The sequence below is a fragment of the Pelobates fuscus genome, chromosome 3 (assembly GCF_036172605.1).
Source record: "Pelobates fuscus isolate aPelFus1 chromosome 3, aPelFus1.pri, whole genome shotgun sequence".
In the NCBI taxonomy this organism is placed as follows: domain Eukaryota; kingdom Metazoa; phylum Chordata; class Amphibia; order Anura; family Pelobatidae; genus Pelobates; species Pelobates fuscus.
The window spans coordinates 237,109,955-237,136,779 of record NC_086319.1 but is presented as its reverse complement, the minus strand read 5'-3'; the positions used below and the strand labels follow the sequence as shown (position 1 = coordinate 237,136,779).

Sequence of the window (26,825 nt, the reverse complement as noted above, 5' to 3'; positions counted from 1 at the left end):
CACATTTTTTATTTTACATTTGGCTGTCCACATAGCACTACTCACAAACCAGTAACACTGTTTACGTTTTGTCATAAGCGATTAAGTATTTTCTTTGTCAATGTTATCGGACTAAAAGGGGAAAAACGTTACCTGGTAACAAGGAAAATATAATTTAGAATACACAGTATGTTAAAGTGTTTTACAAGTCAGATAGATAAAAATCAAATGCAGCTAGTTTGTATTCTCTACATTAGATCACGTGGGTATACCTTGAAATGGACACCATAAAAAACTTGATTTATACATTATGTTTTCTCTCTTTGTTCTTATAGCAAGATCTAAGAAATATATTTGAGTAAATATCCAATGTAAACAGAAATATTTATTTCCAGTGATCCAAAGAAAAACACAAGTCTATTTTTCTTAATAATGTTAATTTTTAACATATTTAAAAAGTCACAGTAAAAAGAACAGTTAAAAAAAAAACTGTAGCAGATGACATATGAAAATAGCATGTATATATTTTATACATTAAATCTACAATATTTATCATTTGTGGATACATTTAAGAACAGCATTAGCCACTCAACAAATTGAATATTGTACATATTAATTAGGAGTCTTAGAACTATAATGAAGACAAAAGGATTATTACATAGCTAAATTTTATGTACATAATATGCATATCATACTAAACTGCTGGGAAGAATCAATAATACAGGAAACCATTAATCATTACAAATAGAATTAGGTCATTTGTTTCAGTGTAGTGTTTAGCAATTGTTAACATGCCGTATTCTGCACAGTTGAATATTATCAGGCTGATTACAATTAAAAATTACCATATAAATAAATCACATTTTAGTATTCAACTGCAAAACCAGCTAAGATTTGCCTTTACAAATGTTACTTCTGTACCTTAATAGGTTAAAAATAAAAATGAACTCCACATTTCATACTAATACTAACTTAATACAACCAGGAAAAAGAAAAAAAAACTGCATTTAAATCATTAAGGAACTGTGTTCTTGAAAAAGGAAAAAAAAAGTATTAAAAAAAATGTTATGGAATATTCCTACTTTGGTTTGCAATGTCTCTGCGAAAGCTGAAATGACTAAAATTATACTCTTCTTATAGAACAGTTAAAGAAAAGAAAGAAAAAGGGGGAAAAGGTGTCAATCACAACTAGCTAAAACCCACTCAAACTGTACTTGGAAATAAAGCAGACAATTCAAATTGATTTGCCTTCTCTTAACCATTAGTGTCATTTCAGCACACAATACACTGGTTCTAAAAAAGTGTGATGGTGTAATGATAAAAACAGCAGACATTAAGCCATTAGAAGCCAAGGCACATTACGATCCACGCATGGCACATAGTGCATGAACGCTGAAAGAGGTGAAAAATATTTTTTAAACAAATGCATGAAATAAGAAAAGGGGTAAGCATTAGAACAACTATTTCAAGTGCAATATTTATCATTCACTGAGCAATTGGAAAGTGTAATTCATTTTACAAGAGGGGAGAGGGTTAGAAGAGATAAAAAAAATATTAACTATAGGAAATATTACTGAAAAGCATGTTTGAGTTTAATTTCATAAACAAGTAAACAATGCTAATCTATCAAAAGAAAAATTGCACCATATTCAAATTAAAAAATCCTGAAAAATAAGATAACAGTGACAGTGTCAGACATCATAAACTGATTAGGTGAATATGACCTATAAAAGGCACTAGAAAGGGAAATTCAGGTAAAAAAAAAAAATGGACATAAGAATGCCCATCATTTTTTTTATAAAGTCTGATTATATGTGCCTTAACTCTGCTGCTAGAGAACCGATTCACTGGTTAATACCTTGCTAAGATAAGAAAAAAAAGGTCTAATAAATAAATATTTAGGGTACATATACAACATTTGTAAAAGTTACAATAACCTCTTCAGTAGGGAGGCACATAAAAAACAAACAAACCAGCTATTAAAGCTTAATATTAAAGCCTTTAAGTCTCAAAGGCCTACTATGTGTTAAAGCATTATGGGGAACCCGGCTAATCTAAGGCAGAGCTTGGCTTGGTTTACTGTAGATACCAGCTTCGACACTCTACATTATTGCATTAACTTTCATTTTTGCATGGGATGCACTCAACGCCGACAGCTCACAGCTGGGTACAGCACTTTCAAAATCAATTGCAGAAGTATATGTTGCCAAATGGATACAATAAAGTATTTTACAGTGTGAGTATTCCAAGTCTGTTGGAAGACAGGCCATTATATTTAATATAACGTGGGGAGAATCTATAAGTTCTATTGAATAAACTTTCTAGCACCGTCCAAAGTTTACTAAAAGCAGTACTAACGTCAAAGGGCTCTGTGAGCTTCAGTACAGAAAGTTACTTCAAACAAGCCTTGTGATCTATCTATCCCATCTGCACATACAACTACAGACTACTTTCATGTACAACACAATTGAGTTATCTTAAAGGAACAAAATGCATTCACAACCCCACATCTGGTACAACTGAGGGTCTTTTCATTCAAAGAAGCTCGGGAATTACAAAAGATGCAAAAGAAAAGCCTTTCTTGTAAGATGCAGAGTTGAGAAGTCAGTCAGAATTAGAAAATTAAAAAATAAAAGCCACAAGGTGTCCTTTAATAATATGGTCAGCATACTGCCAACCTATAACGTAGAGCACAGTTATTGGTCTAATATATGAGAAAGGATGCATTATAAAATTAGCCACATGACATGCAAAATTATTACACATACATCTCAGGGCAAATCATCAGGACATTCCTTAAGCAGTTTCAAATTTATGGAAACATACCTAGTTTGCAAATGTGGCAAGGAAAACAGATGTAAATTATTATTTCCCTTTCTTTATCATAAATAAGATTAAGTAAAAAAACTTAAAACACTTCAAATTTATTGACCAACACATTATGCTACAATGTGCTACATGTGGTGCACATGCACACAACCTGCTTGTGCTTAGCTCGACACATACCATTCACCCCAATAATATCGGAGTATAAAGGGGTAAAGGGGGAAGATACTTCAATGTTAGTAGTTCTGAAATAATCTAACAACTCTGGTGAGTTTGGACATGCACTATTTTGTGTTAACATATCCTACATCTCTTAAAGGAATGCTAAAGATTCTAGATTTGTGTTATACATATATGTTCCAATCCTTCCAGAAACAAAATGTTTAAAAGGAAGTGTATTGTTTGAAATGTTGCCATTTAGGGATGCACCGAAATTTTGTCGAAAATGGGCCTATCCTGTTTCGGACAAAAACAGGTCAAATTTGCCGAAATTTAAAATATAAATATATATATATATTTTTTGTAGTGCATAGTTTAACAGACATGCTTGCATTAGCAATTCAGGTGATAATATATATCACAATGAAAGATAGTAATGATAACATGAAAAGTCAACAATACTGCACTTGGGATGGGGGTGAGAACAGTATGGGACAGGGGGAGAGGGGGGAGAACACAATGGGAAAGGGGGAGGGGAAAACACAATGGGACAGGGGGAGGGGAAAACACAATGGGACAGGGGGAGGGGAAAACACAATGGGACAGGGGGAGGGGAAAACACAATGGGACAGGGGGAGGGGAAAACATAATGGGACAGGGGGAGGGGAAAACATAATGGGACAGGGGGAGGGGAAAACACAATGGGACAGGGGGAGGGGGAAACACAATGGGACAGGGGGAGGGGAAAACATAATGGGACAGGGGGAGGGGAAAACACTATGTGACAGGGGATGGGGGGAAAGAACACTGGGTCAGGGGAGAAAAGAACAAGTAGGGACAGGGGAGGGGGGACACTATGGGACTGGGGAGGAGGGAGGAAAGAACACTAAAAAAAGAGGGAGGGGAGAGAAACATTAAGCGGGAGGGACCACTTAAATAGAAGGGAGAAGGGGAGTTTTTCATATTAGATTAAATTCATTAAAAATTCTAATATTAATAAAGGGCATCCTGAATTTTTTTCAGTGCATCCCTATTGCCATTAGAACAAAGCAACCCGTTTAGTGATTGAAACCACTAAGAACATACAATAAAGACATTTTCACAGCATTACAGACTCATGAATTATAAGACCATCACGAGGATTTCGCAACTGCTGACCGCTAACTCCAGTGTTCGAATAAAGATATTGTGATTGTGGAGAAGTTCTGTATTGAACAGGACTGTTAACTTGAATGGACGAGAAATTATAGGCCTGATTCTGCTGAACAGCTGGAGACATGTTTTGGTAACTGGGCAAATAGCTTCTAGACTCCTCATTGTTTAATGGTTGTCCATACATTCCTAATGCTGCATCAGGAAAGTTACTGTGTTCGGTATGATAATCCACAGGTGGAATTATGTACTTTTTCCCTCTCGGACTAAAATTTCCTAAACGTACTGTCCCACTTTCAACAGCAGGTAACACTTCTATTCTTGTAGAAGGAGAAGTAACAGGATATTGTCTAGTATTTGAATTTATAGGTAATTTGTCCAGAGAAAAATCAAATTTACTGTCATATGATCCACTTGTTGGGCTTACCCAACTTGCAGATGAAGGATTTTCACTGTTAAGTCTACCTGTGGAATGCACTGAGTTTTTGTGGTAGGTAGGTGGATTACTATAGGAAGGTGGTGGCTGTTTCTTGTTATATCCATCATCGGTACCTAGAAATGGTGCTGGAGAACGTGGTTGCATACTATTTCCTGAATTAGCTCCACCTCTTGGCGGGCTCGAATTTTGTGAATGATGCCATGAATTGGTACTAGTGGAGTACAACATGTTTCTTTCAGAAGTTGAATCTGACCGATACCTGTCTGGAATATGATTTCCATTCTCATGTTCACCTCCAGATACATTGTCATACTGTGATGCATTGGACCCTCTTTTACCATCTACATCAACCACCCTACTTTTTTTCATAATTACAGCCTGAGATTCCAATTGACTTAAATTATAATCTGGTGTTTTCATGCGTCCATCATTATGTTTAATGATTAGATCTTTGTTTTTTGATTCAGATGGCAGATTCCACTTCGGAGTGATTCCCTTTAATGGATTGGATGTTGCGTTTGAGTTCTGGTTAGCTGTTGCATGGTCATGTAATTTCACATTTTCTTGAGATGCTATAGCAGATGAAGTATATTTGCGATGTTGCACATCTCCTTTAATCTGCTCTGTGCGGTAATCTCCAGGGTTTCTCTTACTTGGCTTGTAGGGCTTTTCTATGGAGTTCTTTCTTCCCTGTTCATTGTTTGGGGACCCGTATTGTACTTTAGTAGGAGAAGGTACATTTTCAGATTTAAATTGAGGAAGAGGTTTGTTTGTGTTCTTTTGTCCATTCATAATGTGGTTCAAATGCAACGGAGGAGGGTCAGGAGGAATTTGGCCAAGTGGTTTCTTTGGAAACTCTTCATCCTTACCTAAGGTATTAACAATATAAGAGAGATTATGTACACACAAGTTATTTCACAAAATGTATATACCACAAAACATTAAACATTTAAACAAAAAATTAATTAATTTATTGCATTACAAAGTCATGTAAATAAGTGACTTCGAAGCTTGGCCATACATAATAGACAAATGGGTTTTCTGGATACATAGAGTTTGCCAACACGTAGATGTAACATTCAATCAGCAAAATGAATGACCTTTAACAATCTTATTAAACGTGATAATAATAGAAACTGTGTGTATTTTCTCTGTGTTGCCATGTTCAATATTCTGCCTATAGCTCTCAAAAAGTTACAATCTGTTCTGTGATTTTTTAATCTACAGTACTTGTGAACAGCATCATTTGGTAACAGCAGGCAAATGCTTTTAAGAGAGCAATTTTTAATATCAAGTGGTTATTTTGACAGAGTTTTTTATATCCGTGATTTATAACTACTGCAATCTATTTAAAGTTAGAAATTGCATCTAAAGAGGCAAATCACCAGCCACCATTGTCTAGAACACTGCGTTCAAATGCATCCTTCTGGTTTCAATGTGAAAATGTCCTACAATTCTCAGCCACTCCCAGACAGCTGTAGAATACCTCTGGCTCTAAAGCAAAAAGGTTTGTACAACTTTGACAGTGGCACAAATTATGTGAATAGCATTAGCTGAGTAACCCTTTTCATTTGTAAAATTAGCTCAGCTACCCAATTCTTCAATTGCAATATAGGATAAACTAAAATTAATTTTTCAAAAGGTCACCACTGTGCTGAAATGACTGTCACTATAATGAACAATGTATTGAGAAATGTTGCTTGTACCCCAATATATAGGATATACCTGCTACAGCCATGGAAACCGTACTAAAATAAGCTTAGTACACAATTTTAGACATACATCGCTGATTAAACTCATGGAATAGAAAGACCGGTTAGATTAGACAGAACGATAACTATGTAATACATTAACAGTGATCAACCAAGAGGTTTACAGAAGTTTAATGGATGTCTATAGAACTTCTGAGATGGCATTTTATCACAACATAGGTTTCCATTTTTAAGAGTCATAAGTTTAAGAAGAGGGCAACACTCAAAAGCCTATTTTAAAATTTTGTTAATAAGAAAAAGAAAACGTTCAAGACCTGGAGCTTATCACATAAGTTGACACATTTAAAGGCTTCTGCGTCCCCTCAAAATACACTGTTCACCACAATGTAGCCTACAGATATGTATACACACACTTAATATTCACAGGAAGTGTGTCAGCATGTCTGGTGTGCTCTTAACCCCTTAAGGACTGAGCCAAATGTACACATTTTGATCAAAATAAAACTTAAACAAAACTTGGAATTTGACCATATGTCTGTTCAGCCGTAATTCACTTCTTTCATATTAAGTGCACGCACACTTTTATATATCATTTTATTGCAAATGGGGTGCATCCAGTCTTTTTTAGTAGCCAGTTAGTCACAAACATTGGCCAGTGTAAATATTTGTGTGTGAAAAATGCAAAAAACTAATTGAACGCCAATTTTGGCCAGTGTTTGCGACAAAGTAGCTACTAAAAACTGGACATACCCCATTTGCAATACCTTGGGTTGTCTTCTTATGCAAATGCTATGCCATCATGGGGGTAATTCTCATACCTGGGCTACCATACGGTCTCAAAGGCAACGTAACCAATCTGGCGAATTTCAATGTGAAAAAACTGAAACACAAGCCTTATATTTGACTAACTTTTGAAAACACCATAAAACATGTACATGAGGGGTACTGTTATACTCAGGAGACTTCGCTAAACACAAATATTAGGGTTTAAAAACCGTAAAACGTATCACAAGAATTAGATTGTCAGTGTAAGTGCCGTTTGTATGTGAAAAATGCAAAACTTTCACGGATTATATAATCTTTGTAATACATTTTACGGTTTTGTGTGTGTGTGAGTGTGTGTGTATATATATATATATATTTATATTCAAAGTATTCAAAGTATTTATTGGTTTTTTTTACACTGTTTTAAAACTTTATTTCAGGCAGCAGGGGGACTACCTGTCATCACAGGCACTCCCCCTGCTGACACTGCTATGGATGTCTATTCCGTCTATGTGATCGTGAGGTCCTCATGATCACATGGCCCAGGAGGGCCGGTTCGGCAGCAGGGGGACTCCCTGGGATGTCAGGTAAGTCCCTCCCATCGCGATCGCAGGCAAGTGGGAAGGACGGCGTGGGCATGCTATGCCGCCCGCCAGCATTTAGAGCCTGGTCCCCAAGGACGGCATAGCACACCCGCCGTCCTTAAGGGGTTAATGAAATTAATACAAGACCAGTGATTTCATATTGTTGCACCAAATACTGTTGCATTGTGTTTCTTTATATACCTTTTTTTAACTATTAACATTTATTACAGAAGCATCTTTTCATCGTGATTCTTTTAACTTTTCTAAAATTTGGGAGCCATGTAACCTTAAGTATTCATATATCACCCATTGGATGACTTTAGTGCATTTTAATATTGGATCCTTTTGCCTTGTAAGTTCCCTCTATCGTTCTTTATGGTATGCTTTATAGGTTTTGATATGAGCAGAGGAACAACTGGATGGTGATCACTTGGGGTAATAAAGTCTTTCCACCCTTGCTATTTTCTTTAGATTTAAAAAAAGAAATAAATGTAAAAAAAAAAAAAAAAAAAAAAAAAAAATTTAAATTTTATCACAGCCACAATGAGTTTCAGACTAGAAAACCAGATTCCAGATGTAGAGTAGTGATCAGTGATTATATTAGTTACATAGCTACATAGGCTGAAAAGAGACATGCGTCCATTAAGTTCAACCATCCTCACATTTGTTTTTTGCTGCTGATCCAAAAGAAAGCAATCTAGGTAGAAAATTGATTTTACAAGAAGCGGCTTAAATTCCTTTTTTTAAGTAGTAGAGGTACTGTCTCGCAAGCTGACCTTTTCTGACATTAAACGATGTTATATTTGAGCTCAGATGCAGAAGCCTATCAGGTGTTATTAACCAAGCCAGCTACTATAAATAAAGTTTTATGTCACAAGCATATAAACTTTGCCCCTTCAACTGTTGCTGGATAATATTTATAATCACCTTTAGTATGGAGATGAAAGAAAAAGAGGGTTAACAAAAAACGGATTAACACGGCCCTCATAGGCATGTAAACACATTTTAAATCTCTATATGCAATATTTAGATTTAAAGTGCAAAAAAGTTATCCATGCTAAAATAAATCCTATTTTTACTGTGCTGTTCATCCTTAAAATGTGATTTATATTGTAAAACTACTACAACTGATAAAGTTAATTATAACAACTAATTAACTCAAAACAAACGTTGTTGGTAAAACAGCAAATAACCAAAAATGAAAAGAAGTACACACAAAAAATAAAAAATAAAAAAAAAAAGGGCTGTGAAAAAAATTATAGAAACTAAGAAGAAATGGCAAGGAGAGACTTGCATATGAAAAGACCAGCAAAGGCCTAAAGAAAAATAATGGAAAGCGACAGTCTAAGTCAGCAGTTCCCAGCAGTATGTGAGTATGAGCATCTGAGTGTTATATTATATATATATATATATATATATATACACACCGTATTTTTCGCTCCATAAGACGCACTTTTTTTCCCCTCAAAAGTGAGGGGAAATGTCTGTGCGTCTTATGGAGCGAATATGAAGCTTTACTTACCTGTCTTGCAGCGTTGGCCGGCAGCACAGGGCGCACCGCGGTAGTGGAACTTGAATTTCATGTTCCGGTTTCCGGCGGGACTGAAAGGAAGTGTGCACAAGCTGAGTGCGCACTTCCTTTCAGTCCCGCCGGAAACCGGAACATGAAATTCAAGTTCCACTACCGCGGTGCGCCCTGTGCTGCCGGCCAATGCTACAAGACAGGTAAGTAATTATGGGACAAGGGGAGGGGGGCAGCATGGGAGAGAAGAATATGGGGAGGGGGGGGGATGAAGTATATGGGGAGGGGGGGGGGATGAAGTCTATGGGGAGGGGGGGGGGGATGAAGTCTATGGGGAGGGGGGGGGGATGAAGTCTATGGGGAGGGGGGGGATGAAGTCTATGGGGAGGGGGGGGATGAAGTCTATGGGGAGGGGGGGGGAGATGAAGTCTATGGGGAGGGGGGGGAGATGAAGTCTATGGGGAGGGGGGGGGGAGAGATGAAGTCTATGGGGAGGGGGGGGGAGATGAAGTCTATGGGGAGGGGGGGGGAGATGAAGTCTATGGGGAGGGGGGGGGAGATGAAGTCTATGGGGAGGGGGGGGGAGATGAAGTCTATGGGGAGGGGGGGGGAGATGAAGTCTATGGGGAGGGGGTGGATGAAGTCTATGGGGAGGGGGTGGGTGAAGACTATGGGGAGGGGGTGGGTGAAGACTATGGGGAGGGGGTGAGTGAAGACTATGGGAGAGAGGAGAAGACTATGGGAGGGGGGGACACTATGGGACAGGGGAGAAAAAAAATATTCTGTACAAACTGTCCCATAGTAAGAAACACTATGGGACAGTTTGTTCAGAATATTTTTTTTCTGGGTTTCTTCCTCTAAAAACTAGGTGCGTCTTATGGTGAGGTGCGTCTTATGGAGCGAAAAATACGGTATATATATATATATATATATATATATATATATATATATATATATATATATATATATATATATATCACATACATACATACATACATACACACACACACAGATGAGAGCATTCAATGGATTTCCAAATCAAAAAGGTGTATTCAGAGTGTTGCCAATAGACCCATATTGGCAACATTATAAATACACCTTTTTGATTTGAAAATCCATTGAGTGCCCTAATCTTTGTTATATTTCATATACTCAGCACAGAGCAGCACCTTGGTGTAAGTTTTTTTTTTGTTCACTACTTGAGGATTGAGTGCCAGACTTACTATTTCTTCTGAGAGATATATATGAGTGGGTGTATCTATGTCATGGTGTGGGCATGTATCAATGTTTGTGTGTGTCAGGGTGCATGTGTGTATATGTCAGTGTCTGTCTATATGAATTTGCGTGTATGTGTCTGTGTCTATATGAATTTGCGTGTATGTGTCTGTGTCTATATGAATTTGCGTGTATGTGTCTGTGTCTATATGAATTTGCGTGTATGTGTCTGTGTCTATATGAATTTGCGTGTATGTGTCGGTGTCTATATGAATTTGCGTGTATGTGTCGGTGTCTATATGAATTTGCGTGTATGTGTCGGTGTCTATATGAATTTGCGTGTATGTGTCGGTGTCTATATGAATTTGCGTGTATGTGTCGGTGTCTATATGAATTTGCGTGTATGTGTCGGTGTCTATATGAATTTGCGTGTATGTGTCGGTGTCTATATGAATTTGCGTGTATGTGTCGGTGTCTATATGAATTTGCGTGTATGTGTCGGTGTCTATATGAATTTGCGTGTATGTGTCGGTGTCTATATGAATTTGCGTGTATGTGTCGGTGTCTATATGAATTTGCGTGTATGTGTCGGTGTCTATATGAATTTGCGTGTATGTGTCGGTGTCTATATGAATTTGCGTGTATGTGTCGGTGTCTATATGAATTTGCGTGTATGTGTCGGTGTCTATATGAATTTGCGTGTATGTGTCGGTGTCTATATGAATTTGCGTGTATGTGTCGGTGTCTATATGAATTTGCGTGTATGTGTCGGTGTCTATATGAATTTGCGTGTATGTGTCGGTGTCTATATGAATTTGCGTGTATGTGTCGGTGTCTATATGAATTTGCGTGTATGTGTCGGTGTCTATATGAATTTGCGTGTATGTGTCGGTGTCTATATGAATTTGCGTGTATGTGTCGGTGTCTATATGAATTTGCGTGTATGTGTCGGTGTCTATATGAATTTGCGTGTATGTGTCGGTGTCTATATGAATTTGCGTGTATGTGTCGGTGTCTATATGAATTTGCGTGTATGTGTCGGTGTCTATATGAATTTGCGTGTATGTGTCGGTGTCTATATGAATTTGCGTGTATGTGTCGGTGTCTATATGAATTTGCGTGTATGTGTCGGTGTCTATATGAATTTGCGTGTATGTGTCGGTGTCTATATGAATTTGCGTGTATGTGTCGGTGTCTATATGAATTTGCGTGTATGTGTCGGTGTCTATATGAATTTGCGTGTATGTGTCGGTGTATCTATATCCATCTGTGTGTTAATGCATGAATATCTGTGTAAGTTTGTATGTGGTAGTGTATGTGCATACATCCAAGCAAACACCAGCACAACATACAAGCACACTCCTGGAATCTAACTAAAATATTACATACACACACCCCTGCATTCAAACTAAAAAAAAAAAAAGATATACAAACACACCCCTACACTCAAACACTTCACACTACATCCACATTTAAAAGTGAACATTACATTTAGACACACCCCTGCAATCAAGTGCAAATATTACATACAAACACACCCCTGTATTAAAACACTAACTATATACAAGCACTCCTTTAAACACCAACACTATACATTACACTATAGCGCCACTAAATGCTGCAGTGCTGTAAAGATACGTAACCTAGACATTTTGACTTGGGGTGCTTTGGAAAAATACTAAAATATTAAGGGCGCCTTTTGGGAACCACTTGTCTAAGTAAAACGTAGTATGAAAAAAATAGTGGGTTTTTGAATTTATTGCCATTCCCCTGTGTCTTCCTGTATGTCATAATTTCAGTGGGTGTTACACTTGTTGTAAGACACGCCTCTCCTGCATACCCTACAGACTTGCTTTCCATAACAGGTTAAAAGTCCCCAATACTTTATGTTAGCTTTGTGGTATGTAAATAAAGCTGCTCTCTCCAGTCTTAGATTGCCTGTTCAAAGCTCCTACAATAAATCATTCTGACTTTCTCCATACTGTTGTTGCACAGCACCGGTCTCTTCTCTCTCCTTCCCCTTGCAGACATCGCTTACCCTTAGGCCCACGGCAAGCAGGAGAGACAACCAGAAGAGGGATTATCTGATAATAGATAGAACAGAGCACAGACTTCTTATCGCTGTGCCGACTGGCACAGACTGAATTGAATGACAGAAAGGGGGGAAGGCTTGCACAACGTACAGATGAGATTTGATTCTCTATCACTGAAAATAAAGATGTATTTGTCACAACAGGTAGCCTGTAAAGCATAAACAGATATAAAGCAACATAAATACCGTATTTATCGGCGTATAACACGCACTTTTTCTCCCTGAAAATAGGGGGAAAATCGTGGGTGCGTGTTATACGCCGATATCCCATATTTACTTACCTGTCTTGAAGCGTGGGCCGGTGCTCAGCGCGCACCGCGGTACTGGAACTTCAATTTCAGGTTCCGGTTTCCGGTGGGACTGAAAGGAAGTGCGCTGTGAAGCTGGCCCACGCTTCAAGACAGGTAAGTTTTCTTAAAATTAGATAGGCTGCATCAGATGATCAGCCAAATCTACACGCCCCATGTGCCTGTTATAAGCCCTGATGCAAACAGGTTAAGTCTGTACTCTGCCTTCGGACAGTGATGTCCGAAGTCCACGTCACGTCATGGATGGTGGTTAGCATGTAAACATCCTTCCTGTCCATAAATTTTATTGAAAGCACTTCAGCTTTGTGCAGAGCTTTACATTCACCTTTTTTTTTTTTTAAATTTGGCCTCTATGAGAGGTCTGGGGAAATCTTTGGAATTTTTTCTCACAGTGCCGCAGGCCAGTGTCTGCAAACCATAAAGAGTTTTAAACAAACGGACACTGCTATAAAAATTGTCCACATAAAGGTGGTAACCTTTATTTAACAAGGGGATCAGTAGGTCCCAAACAATTTTCCCACTTCTCCCCAGAGAGTCAGGAAAGCCAGGAGAGTCCAGTTGACCATCTTTGCCCTCATATACGCGAAAGGCAAACGCATAGCCACTTTCGCTCTCGCACAGTTTGTACAATTCTACGCCATACCTAGCGCGCTTTGAGAGGATGTATTGTATGAATCCTAATCTCCCTTTGTATTTCATTAAGGATTCATCAATGGATACATTTTGTTGGGGAGTATAAACTTCTGAAAATTTGTGCTGAAGATGGTCTACCAGTGGGCATATTTTATGAAGCCTATCATATGGGGGTGATCTCTGGGGTGATAGAGGATACAGGCATTAAAATGTAAGTATCTCAGAATCAACTCATATCTTGTTCTATACATGGTTTGGGAGTACACTGGACTAGAACAGATTGGGTTGGTGCTCCAGTAAGAGCAAATTGATTACTGCTTTATTATGCCCATGAGCATTGTAAGAGCCCAGAATTTTTTACATTCAGGGACATCTGTGGGATGCCAAGCATGTTTCCTGACTAAAAAAAAAAAAAAAGAAAAACTACTACAACAGAGTAAAACGTACTTTAGCGGCAATCCCTAAACTAACTTCTGCAAAAATAATCTAATGGAGATTTGGGGAAAGGAAACTGACTGACTGAAAAAACCTGACTGCTTATAAAAAAAAAAAAAAAAAAAAAAAAAAAAACCAGACTAAAACACAGCTTTTTGACAAAAAAAACCAAAAAACCTTAAGGGCAAAAAAACATAAAATACACAGTACAAATGCACTGCTGTAACAGGACTTGGCAGGGAAGGGGTTAAAAGGGATTTATTTTTATTTTTTTTACTTTTTCACAGGTTCTGGAACTTCTAGTAACACTTTAACAAACTGGCTACAAACTATCACGCACTGATCTGTCTCTCTCCCTCACAAAACACTATGCCAGAGAAGAGAAGGGCAGAGATCACTGTCAAAGTGAGTGTAACACCCACTTTGACAGCAGCCTATTTTGGGCGATCGCGGGTCGCTCACACAGCATAATTGGCTGTTACTATGCCTGGTAGATAGTAACAGTGGGATTACGGCGGAAGCGATCTCTAATTGCTCCCGCTGCCCGTTTTCTGTGATGACGGTTCAGGACCGTCACCGGTCCTCAAGGGGATGTTACCGATGACTGTCCTGAACCATAATCGGTCCTTAAGGGGTTAATATGATGGGAGAATACAATATAAAGTCTCCATCCCTGCTAACTAATGGAAAGCATGAATCTCTTCCCACAGCAAGACATACTGAACCTGAACACATAATAGCTCACATATTTATGGGGAAGATAATCTATTGTTTACTACATGTGGAAAAAAGGCTTTTCTTTCCAGTTTCACTTTTTTTTTTTTTTTTAAGATATCTTTACTTATATATTTTCAAGGTTTACAACTTATTTTGCAAATAAATGTTAAAGAACCACTATAGGCACCCAGACCACTTCAGCTCAATGAAGTGGTCTGGGTGCCAGGTCCTCCTAGTTTTAACCCTGCAGCTGAAAACATAGAAGTTTCAGAGAAACTGCTGTGTTCACACTGCAGGGTTAAATCCAGCGTCTAGTGGCTGTCTCCCTGACAGCCACTAGAGGCCACTTCCGCGATTTACACATAGTTAATCACACTTATTTGGCGCAGCACGTCCTCACGGAGTTCAGCGTCAAAAAAAGATTCCCATAGGAAAGCATTGAGTAATGCTTTCCTATGGGCGGGTTTGAATGTGCACGCGCCTCTGGCCACACATGCGCATTCGGCTCCACTCTGAAGCAGACGTTGATGGAGGAGGAGAGGTCACCAGTGCCGAGGAAGCCCGGCGCTGGATTAAGGTAAGCAAATAGTTAATCATTTATTCGGTGTGGAACGCCCCGGGGCCCTAGTCCCATATTTGTATTCCTAACGCTGTAGTGTTCATTTAAATATATATATATATATATTTATATATTTTTTTTAAAGCTCTTTTATAAGACAATGCCTTTTAATGCAATCCATCTCTGTCGTGGATATTTAAATTTATGCACTCTTTGCTAATAATGTCAGTCTTGTAGATCTACAGGAGTTTTTTATGTTAAGCCCCGTCTCTATGTCAGATTTAAGAATATAAATATATTGTGTAGAAGTATAAAACAGTTTTATAAAAATCCAAAAACAGTCCGCAGAGAGATCTATATTAAAGCAGATTACAGTATTTAATATATTTTGAGAAAAATCATCTACCAGACTGAAACGTTGATCTGCACGCATTATGCTATAATCTGTTTTAATAATGCAATATTCTTTTTGCAAACAAGCCTGATGAGTGCTCTATTTTTTTTCTTCATTTACTGTGACACGTTCAAGCACTATGGCAAGTGCAGAGCCCTATCTCTCTCTATATATTGTATGCACACATATGTAAATGTGTGTATGTATATCTACACACACACACACACACCTTTTTAGACATATATAGCGTGTGCGTATATACACAATAGATATGCATAAAAGCCTAATGACAATTCATAGTGCTAATATTGAGCATTCATAATTTACAGGTTTTCTAAATTTTTATTTTGTTTTCTCACTAGGATAACCAAGTAAGAAACCAGTCTGATAAGCATCGGCAAAGACAGGCTTCAATTGCAATTTAGTATTCAGCAGTGATCTGGTGCCACCTTGTGGTCACCCTGTGCACAAAATACAATTGTTACAGAAAATGGGCTTTAAAATTTAATCTATACATATACTAGTGAAGACACCTACAATTATATAGTATATAATAGACACTCTCATATGAAGATTTGCATCTTCCTCTTTTAAACATGGCAGGCACAAAGGGCACAGGTGGATGTAAACAAATCCCAGTGCTTTAAGTGACATGTCAGAATGCACAGGAGTTATGCCAGTCATTGTTAAGTATGCCAATCAGTATTATGAATGGGGGACCTAACGTGTGCAATTGTTTTTGTTGACTATGCTTTAAAAACTAGCAAACCAACTACAGGCAAAAAAAAAAAAAAAGACATTTGCCAAGAAGTTGTTCAGAAGATTACATTGCACTTTTAAGGGATACCTCATCATTCTTATCGTGAATTTCAAATATTTAATAATAATTTAATATTTAATAAATTTAATAGGAGATAGGCCTTGATTGCTACATATATGTACCTTAAACAATCGATAAGTCAAACCATATAAAAAAAATATTTGCATATATCTGCCATTTTTTTTTTAGCTTAAATACAAGAAACTATAGTTGTGAACAGAATCACTAACAAACCTAGCTTTATAACAAGAAGCCATAAGACCGAATGTTCCTTTAACTATCACAGCATGAATTAAGTCTAAAGAAAGGGCAGGCATTGCTTTATTTTAGTTAAATGTCACAAGAAGCGCCTGCTTTCTGTGGTGATAAAAAAAAATGATATCCTGCTGCAGCATTTAGCAGTCATTAGAATGAAAAATAATGTGTTTAAAATTGCAAGCAAAATCAAAGCCTCTTATGTCTGTATACTTAGGTTGCAGTGGGAATATGGCACTAGAACAGAAAATGCCTACAAAGTACAGCACAAAGTGTGAATATAGATTTCCAAAGCTCTGTACAAGCTCACGAGTTACAGAGCAGTGAATGTCATCAGAAAACATTCAGGCCATTTCAAAACACTTCTATTGTAGTCTACATTTTGCCCTTCAGTACATCCCATACGTGTCTGAAACACAGGCTGCTCAATGTTTAATAAAAAGACTAAAGGATTATTTTTTTCTAAGCTCCACTGGTTTTGATATAGTAAAAATTCTTATAAAGGATTGTACTTAAAACAGATCAGACAAAATCAAGGCTATCACTGGAATAATGTGCCACTTAGACAATTTGTAAAAAGCATGTGTACCTTCAGGGAAGTGTTGTAGGATGCAAAAGTCTGGGCATTAACCCCTTAGGTGGCAGATGAATAGCAACACATGATTGTATTCCTCCAGCCATGAAATGCTAATTGCTTTAAGTATTTTGGTGAGAGTAATAGTATTAACAAAAAAAAAAAGCTATTTTTTTTTTAATCACAATTTGCTCATTTGTGTGCGATTATGGATGTGCAGAGTATCCATGTCACTAGTAAGCATGGAAATTAAAGACCGAGCCTCCTCTCTAATACGTTAACAGAATATCTCAGGGAGTCACTCCTTGCCAAGGATTTCAACCATGGGCAGAACTACCAATTGTGCACCAGAACCAGCACATTGTTGTAGAAACATAGAATGTGATGGCAGATAAGAACCATTCGGCCCATCTAGTGTGCCCAATTTTCTAAATACCTTTATTAGTCCCTGGACTGATCTTATAGTTAGGATAGCCTTATGCCTATCCCACGCATGCTTAAACTCCTTTACTGTGTTAACATCTACCACTTCAGCTGGAAGACTATTCCATGCATCCACTACCCTCTCAGTAAAGTAATACTTCCTGATATTATTTTTAAACCTTTGTCCCTCTAATTTTAGACTATGTCCTCTTGTTGTGGTAGTTTTTCTTCTTTTAAATATAGTCTCCTCCTTTACTGTGTTGATTTCCTTTAAGTATTTAAATGTTTCTATCATATCCCGCCTGTCTCGTCTTTCCTCCAAGCTATACATGTTAAGATCCTTTAACCTTTCCTTGTAAGTTTTATCCATGAACCAGTTTAGTAGCCCTTCTCTGAACTTTCTCTAAAGTATCAATATCCTTCTGGAGATACGGTCTCCAGTACTGCGTACAATACTTCAAGTGAAGTCTCACCAGTGTTCTGTACAATGGCATGAGCACTTCTCTCTTTCTACTGCTTATACCTCTGCCTATACAACCAAGCCTTCTGCTAGCATTTCCTGCTGCTCTATTACATTGTCTGCCTACCTTTAAGTCATGAGAAATAATCACCCCTAAATCCCTTTCCTCAGATGTTGATGTTAGGACTATCAAATATTTTGTACTCTGCCCTTGGGTTTTTACGTCCAAGATGCATTATCTTGCACTTATGCACATTTAATGTCAGTTGCCACAATTCTGACCATTTTTTTAGTTTACCCAAATCATTTGCGATTTGGCTTAACCCTCCTGGAACATCAACCCTGTTACATATCTTAGTATCATCCGCAAAAAGACATTACTTACCATCAAGACCTTCTGCAATATCACTAATAAAAATATTAAAGAGAATGTGTCCAAGTACAGATCCCTGAGGTGACAAGCCCATGCTTCGAATATACTCCATTGACTACAAACCTCTGTTGCCTGTCACTCAGGAACTGCCTCACCCATTCTACAATATTGGAATCCAAACTTAAAGATTGCAGTTTATTAATAAGCCTTCCATGCGCAACAGTGTCAAAAACCTTACTGAAATCTAGGTAAACAATGTCTACTGCACCACCCTGATCTATTATTTTAGTTACCAAATTAATCAGATTAGTTTGGCATGATCTCCTTGTAGTAAACCCATGCTGTCTCTGATCTTGAAATCCATGTGATTTTAGATGTTCAACAATCCTATCCTTTAACATGGTTTCCATTACTTTCCCCACTACTGAAGTAAGGCTTACTGCCCGATTCCTCCCTACTACCTTTCTTGTGAATGGGCACAACATTCGCTAACTTCCAATCTTCTGGGACTACTCCTGTTAACAATGATTGGTTAAACAAATCTGTTAATGGTTTTGCTAGTACACCACTAGGCTTTTTTTTTTTTATAACTTTGGGTGTATTCCATCAGGTCCCATTGACTTGTCTTTACTTTTGACAGTTGAAATAGAACCTCTTCCTCTGTAAACTCACATGTAACAAATGTGGGGTCTATCGGGTGACCCTCACTCTCAGTGGCACCATCAGAGCCATTCTCTTATCAGAAGCCTGGCTGAACACCAGGCCCTTTAACATTACGTGGTAGGATTGGTAAGCTATAATTATCTCCCCAAACTGGATCACATTTAAAGGGTATAAGACTAAGCCCCCACAATATGAGGAGAACATGGCCTTGTTCCTCTTAGTTTTAACGCTGCCATGCAAGGAAAGTGATTGCACGTCACTACCTCTCAGAAAACACAGGGAGCAGAGGGACAAAGAACTTGGCAAACGGTTTCATCTGGCTCTTCTGCATACAAATTGTATGAATACAGGAGAATTGCTAAAACATGCACTTCCTTTATTTCAGTGTGTTTAATTGTGTATACTTGTCCTAAACTGTCTGTTTGTACAGATGTAAATACACACCTGCACTCAAATACCGTAAGCTCCCACCTTACCTGAGCAGAATGCTTTCCCCAGCTGTTTCCACCTCCTATAACCTCCGATCCAGTACCAGCACTTTATTTAGTCTACCTCAATACAAAAAGAAAGTAGCCAGATCCTCCTTTTCCTACAAAGGATCGCAATTATGAAACGACCTCCCGCAGACTTTCAAATCTTCCCCAAGCCTAAAGCCCTTTAAGAGATCCCTCTCTACATACCTCAAAACAGAATGCACGAGTCATGGTTGATTATATATTTCCTACCTGTTCTATGTTAAATTTGGTATATATTGTGTATTAATATTGTTTTTGTATGTTATTGTACCCTATTGTATCAATGCAATGTTTTATAATCCAGGACTATAAAATACTCACAAATACAACAATGTAAGGATGTAAAAAACAAATAGAAAGATAGATCTCCAGTTGGCAAGGCCTCACAGAAGTTGTTCAATAGTTAATGGCATCTCTACTTATAGTGGAGTCAAACTATTTCTTACACCAGGACCCATTCTTCATTACTTCCCACAGGTCTCGGCATAAGTAAATATAATATGGTAGGCAATTACATATGTGGGACATGTTCACTAACAGTACCCTGATTACTACAGTTTAACATTTAAAAGGAAATCTGTTATTACAAAGACAGTACATTGCATGTAATAAAGCCCGATTGTGTATCATTTTGCAATAATTACTTTAGTGAATAGAAGTTAATATTTTCAATATCTTTGAGAGCATTACCTGACTTACCATTGTTCCAAAATGGCACATTTATCATTTGCAAGGCTGCAGTGGAAGCATCTTTGCCCCACAACCACTTTATTAAGATTCTTCCCCTCCCCCTCCTATAAATTTGTTTCTATATGGAATATTATAAAGAAGTGTACACCAGGGAAAAGTCTGATATATAGATGATTAAAAACAGACATCTTCTTTGTAATTGATTAATAGTAGTATTCATTAGGTTCCCGACCAACCTCTCTCAGGAGATTAAAGGTGATTTTACTCACATTTACTCCCATGTTGCTCTGGTCTTGCCGCGGCTGGTCCCACCTGGTTTTGCAGACAAGGCTGAGATCAGTTTTAAAGATCTCTGCCAATCCAATGCATTGTGCAACACTGACACATGGAGCACCTGCAGTGGTCATCTTAGTGACTGCCACTAGAGGTGTAACTAACCAGCAATGTAAACACTGCCTTTTCTATTTGCCTTATATAGTATTTATACTTAGTATACTTTGTGTGCAGCATTTTACGTAGACAATTTGGCTTGAATCATACTACTACTAAAAAAATTATTTAATTACAATTATCTTGTTAATCTATTTTAATATTTCAAGCATTACTCAACTATTAAGGAGTGATGAGACGTGGGTGAACAAATAAAACAATGGAAGCTAAAAAAAAAAAAGAATTAAAAAGATTTAAAAAAACACCCAGCAACGAAGAGCTAATAAATTCCAAAATCTAATGACTAGAAAAACAAGAGTTCCAGCGTATGGTAAAGAAGCATTACAAATGCTTTCTTTCTTGCTATAACTATCAACAGATACAAAAGTTTACCAGATACTGAGAGCCAAAGATCTAATTAATGCCAGGCAGCAGATGGCAGTGCAATTATCAGTCATCCAAAGAAGAATACAAACCCGCATTGATGGGTACAGTACAAAAACTAAATGTATCATATCACCAACTGGCATACAATATCAGATCATCTGATTTATGTTATTTTATGAAATGAAATATTGTAAGCTTTCGCAATACAAAGTAAAGTTACAAAAGCTTTAGTCAACTAGCTCAATGTAAGAATGAATATTAAGCAAATAAAAAAAAGCAGAAGTAGAGATGGGGGATTGACTTTTACTTTTATATTATATAGAAAATGAGTAGCTTTTTAAAGTGTTTTTTTTCCCTTCAAATGTGCTTTTATTTAAATGCCAGTGTCCATAACTAAAAACGTTTTATATTTCAAGTGATACTATAGTCAAACAACTTTAGACTTTAATAAAGCAGTTTTAGTGTATAGATCGTATAAATGGAGCCTCAACGCTCAATTATCTGCCATGTATGAGTTGAATCACCTTTGTTTCCGTTTATGTTCCCCTAGCCACACCTTCCTTGGCTGTGACAGACACAACCTGAGTGAAAAAAAATTAGGGATCGCCCGATATTGATATTTTTTTAGAGCCGATACTGATAATCTGTGAACTTTCAGGCCGATAGCTGATGACTTACCAATACTCTGTACATTTACCGTTTTGAAAAAATAAGCTATTTCTACACAAATCTACTATTAACTGAACATGTTTATTTTAAAAAATGTTTGCAAATGTTTTTTTATTAAGGTAAATGCACAAAATATACATGTCAGTCAGAATTATTTTAGGTTTTCAAGAATGTGTGTGTGTGTGTGTGTAGTGGATACAGTGAGAGTATTTGATTAGTGAATGCAGTGTGTGTTTGTGTGTGTGTAGTGGAAGCAGTGTGTTTGTGTGTAAATATGTGGGATAGGAATCTGGGGTAGATAGGCGAGCAGGGGCACTGGGGTAGATAGGGAGCAAGGGCACTGGAGTAGATGTGGAGCAGAGGAACTATGCTGGATGGGGAGCAGGGGCACTGGGGTAGATAAGGAGCAGGGGCACTATGATAAACAGGGAGCAGGGGAACTGGGGTAGATAGGCAAGCAGGGGCACTATGGTGAGCAGGGGCACTGGGGTAGATAGGCGAGCAGGGGAACTATGGTAGACAGGGAGGAGGGGCACTGAGGTAGAAGGGGCACTGGGGTAGATAGGGAGCAAGGGCACTGGAGTAGATGTGGAGCAGATGAACTATGCTGGATGGGGAGCAGGGGCACTGGGGTAGATAAGGAGTAGGGGCTCTGGGGTAGATAGGCGGGCAGGGGCACTATGGTAGATGGGGAGCAGAGGCATTGGGGTAGTAGGTGCACTATGATAGGAAGTAGGGGCACTGGGGTAGATAGGTGAGCATGGGAACTGGGGGTAGATGGGGTTGTAGGGGCACTGGTGGCAGATGGGGTTGTAGGGGCACTGGTGGCAGATGGGGTTGTAGGGGCACTGGTGGCAGATGGGGTTGTAGGGGCACCGGGGTAGTAGGGGCACTGGGGGAGATGGGGTAATAGGGGAACTCGGGTGGTAGAGGCACTGGGGTAAATGGGGTAGTAGGGGCACTGGGGTAGATAGATAGGGAGCATGGACTCCTAGCTTACCCCACACTTACCAGTTCGGGCCAAATTTAGCCTCACCCCGTTGCATGCCAAGCCCCGCCCCCATTGCCCTGTCTGTATTATTAGCAATATCGGTATCTTTATAGGCCAATGCCGATATTGCTGAAAATTCTGAATATCGTCTGATATCGGCCAGACTGATAATCTGTCGATCCCTAAAAAAAAAAAAAGGTTTAATTTTCAATCAGATCTTAACTTACTTTACTCTTAAATCTGTAAATTAAACGGTTATCACACACAGGAGGCTCCTGCAAGCTCTAGTAGGGTATTTACAGAGAAGGAGATGAAAAAAATCTAAATTAAACACATTGTATAATAAAGGAAGTTTAAACATTACATCCCTCTTTACAGGGAGTACTTCGTAGGGACTGACCAATATAAATTTTTAGATGGTATACCAATTACCGGTAGCCTTCCAGGCTAAATGCTATTAACTGATAATATTCTGTTCATTTACATTTAAAAAAAAAAATATAAAAAAATCCACACAAATGTGTTGTTTTAAACCTCTCTTTTATTGAGTGGTAAATGTACAAAATATACATGCAAGTGCCATACGCGCATTCAAACCCTCTATAGGAAAGCATTTCTCAATGCTTTGTTTGCATGTAAAGGGTTAAAACCTGAGGGACCTGGCACCAAGACCACTTAATTGAGCTGAAGTGGTCTGGGTGACTATAGTGTCCCTTTAAGAATGTGTGTGTATACACACATGTGAGGTAGGAAAGGGACTGCATGTGGGGTTAAAAATTCTGTACAAGTCTCCAAGTGCAGGTTTCTTGCAGACAAACAGATTTTCTCTAGAATGACCCTATACATTTCTCCATCTCCCCCTCAAATCCTAACCAACAAAAAATAAAACAAAGAAAAATTGATCAATTCATGTAAAATATTCACATATACACAATATATTCATTTTAAGTAGTATAGCACCTTTATCATTACCGTTAGTGTGATCTTTAACTGAAACTAAAGCAATGCATGTGGTGCTGTGAAAACACTTTGAAATAAGTTGATGAATACAGATTCTAAATTTTTAGAAGGTGTTCAGACATATCACTACCACAACTGTAACAGTGTTAGTTTATGAGGTGTGAAGACACTCAGTAGGTGGTTGCTAAATATTCAGTTGTCTGTGAGGCTGACAAAAATATAAAACTTTCATGACAAACTACAATAAAGCCTCATGGAAACGACAAAGCCAAAATGTGCGACTAGTACAACGTAATACATAATGAATAAAAAAATAAAAAAATAAAGGCGTTAGGGGTTTGTTTTACATGTGACATTGTTTCACTACACATCATTTAGATTATATTGTTTAGGTAGCACATTTTACTTTTATAGCAAAAAACAGACATCACATACACAAACCCCTCCCTTCACCATATCTCCATGTGTGCATTTTGTGATCAAAGGCCAAGATAAAAAGTTGTGATATTCTGACTTGCTGAAATCACCAATCATCATGCATTAGACTTCAAACTGGTCATTTTGTTCTCCTAGCAATTTGTATTACTTTTCGTCAGTCAAAATGCAAGACTTCTTTCAGCCGCTGCTGACATTGTTGACAAGCCGTATGACTTTTATATCTGTATTTCAACTCGTCTCTGCAATATTTCATAGAACATTTAAGCACTATTGATCATTTAAAAATCAGTGTGCTTCTGTGATGCTTGATTTTTCCACATCAGTGGCGTCACTAGGGGGGACCCAGAGGGGGCTATGCCCCCCTACATCATACAGTGCCCCCCCAATTAAAATTAAGTCCATATGGGTCAATCTGTGGGGGGACTGTTCAGTTTGTGTGCGTATGGGTGTGGAGGAGGGGTCGATGTGTGCGTATGGGTGTGGAGGAGGGGTCGATGTGTGCGTATGGGTGTGGAGGAGGGGTCGATGTGTGTGTATGAGTGTGGGGGTGGGGTCAGTCTGTGTTTATGGGTCAGTTTGTGTGCGTATGGGTGTGGAGGAGGGGTCGATGTGTGTGTATGGGTGTGGGAGGGTCAGTGTGTGTATGGGGGGTCAGTATGTGTGCGTGTGGAGGAGTGGTCAGTGTGTGTATGGGTGTGGGGTGGACAGTGTGTGCATGGGCGGGGTCAGTCTGTGTGTGGGTGTGGAGGAGGGATCAGTGTGTGTGTGTGTGTCAATCTGTATGTGTGGGTCAGTCTGTGTGAGGGCTCAGTCTCTGTGTGTGTGTGGGGGGAGGGCTCAGTCTGTGTGTGTGTGGGGTGTGGGGGGCTCAGTCTGTGTGTGTGTGTGTGGGGGTGAGGGCTCAGTCTGTGTGTGTGTGTGTGGGGGTGAGGGCTCAGTCTGTGTGTGTGTGTGGGGGTGAGGGCTCAGTCTGTGTGTGTGTGTGGGGGTGAGGGCTCAGTCTGTGTGTGTGTGTGGGGGTGAGGGCTCAGTCTGTGTGTGTGTGTGGGGGTGAGGGCTCAGTCTGTGTGTGTGTGTGTGTGGGGGTGAGGGCTCAGTCTGTGTGTGTGTGTGTGTGGGGGTGAGGGCTCAGTCTGTGTGTGTGTGTGTGCGTGTGAGGGCTCAGTCTGTGTGTGTGTGTGTGCGTGTGAGGGCTCAGTCTGTGTGTGTGTGTGTGTGCGTGTGAGGGCTCAGTCTGTGTGTGTGTGTGTGCGTGTGAGGGCTCAGTCTGTGTGTGTGTGTGTGCGTGTGAGGGCTCAGTCTGTGTGTGTGTGTGTGCGTGTGAGGGCTCAGTCTGTGTGTGTGTGTGTGCGTGTGAGGGCTCAGTCTGTGTGTGTGTGTGTGCGTGTGAGGGCTCAGTCTGTGTGTGTGTGTGTGCGTGTGAGGGCTCAGTCTGTGTGTGTGTGTGTGCGTGTGAGGGCTCAGTCTGTGTGTGTGTGTGTGCGTGCGTGTGAGGGCTCAGTCTGTGTGTGTGTGTGTGTGCGTGTGAGGGCTCAGTCTGTGTGTGTGTGCGTGTGAGGGCTCAGTCTGTGTGTGTGTGTGTGCATGTGAGGGCTCAGTCTGTGTGTGTGTGTGCGTGTGAGGGCTCAGTCTGTGTGTGTGTGTGTGCGTGTGAGGGCTCAGTCTGTGTGTGTGTGTGCGTGTGAGGGCTCAGTCTGTGTGTGTGTGCGTGTGAGGGCTCAGTCTGTGTGTGTGTGCGTGTGAGGGCTCAGTCTGTGTGTGTGTGCGTGTGAGGGCTCAGTCTGTGTGTGTGTGCGTGTGAGGGCTCAGTCTGTGTGTGTGTGCGTGTGAGGGCTCAGTCTGTGTGTGTGTGCGTGTGAGGGCTCAGTCTGTGTGTGTGCGTGTGAGGGCTCAGTCTGTGTGTGTGTGCGTGTGAGGGCTCAGTCTGTGTGTGTGTGCGTGTGAGGGCTCAGTCTGTGTGTGTGTGCGTGTGAGGGCTCAGTCTGTGTGTGTGTGCGTGTGAGGGCTCAGTCTGTGTGTGTGTGCGTGTGAGGGCTCAGTCTGTGTGTGTGTGCGTGTGAGGGCTCAGTCTGTGTGTGTGTGCGTGTGAGGGCTCAGTCTGTGTGTGTGTGCGTGTGAGGGCTCAGTCTGTGTGTGTGTGTGCGTGTGAGGGCTCAGTCTGTGTGTGTGTGTGCGTGTGAGGGCTCAGTCTGTGTGTGTGTGCGTGTGAGGGCTCAGTCTGTGTGTGTGTGCGTGTGAGGGCTCAGTCTGTGTGTGCGTGTGAGGGCTCAGTCTGTGTGTGCGTGTGAGGGCTCAGTCTGTGTGTGCGTGTGAGGGCTCAGTCTGTGTGTGCGTGTGAGGGCTCAGTCTGTGTGTGCGTGTGAGGGCTCAGTCTGTGTGTGCGTGTGAGGGCTCAGTCTGTGTGTGCGTGTGAGGGCTCAGTCTGTGTGTGCGTGTGAGGGCTCAGTCTGTGTGTGCGTGTGCGGGCTCAGTCTGTGTGTGCGTGTGAGGGCTCAGTCTGTGTGTGCGTATGAGGGCTCAGTCTGTGTGTGCGTGTGAGGGCCCAGTCTGTGTGTGCGTGTGAGGGCTCAGTCTGTGTGTGCGTGTGAGGGCTCAGTCTGTGTGTGTGTCTGTGAGGGCTCAGTCTGTGTGTGTGTCTGTGAGGGCTCAGTCTGTGTGTGTGTGTCTGTGAGGGCTCAGTCTGTGTG

General features: G+C 39.8%; 1 protein-coding gene across 1 annotated transcript in view; it reads right to left on the bottom strand.

Annotated features, from left to right (window-relative positions):
• Positions 1-3,824: 3,824 nt before the first annotated feature.
• Positions 3,825-26,825, bottom strand: part of USP6NL (USP6 N-terminal like) — a 183,349-nt gene continuing 160,348 nt past the window's right edge. Inside the window, exon 14 of the mRNA XM_063448231.1 lies at positions 3,825-5,424. Coding sequence (XP_063304301.1) covers positions 4,064-5,424 — 1,361 coding nt within the window. The 3' untranslated portion in view covers positions 3,825-4,063. The remainder of the gene's footprint in view (positions 5,425-26,825) is intronic.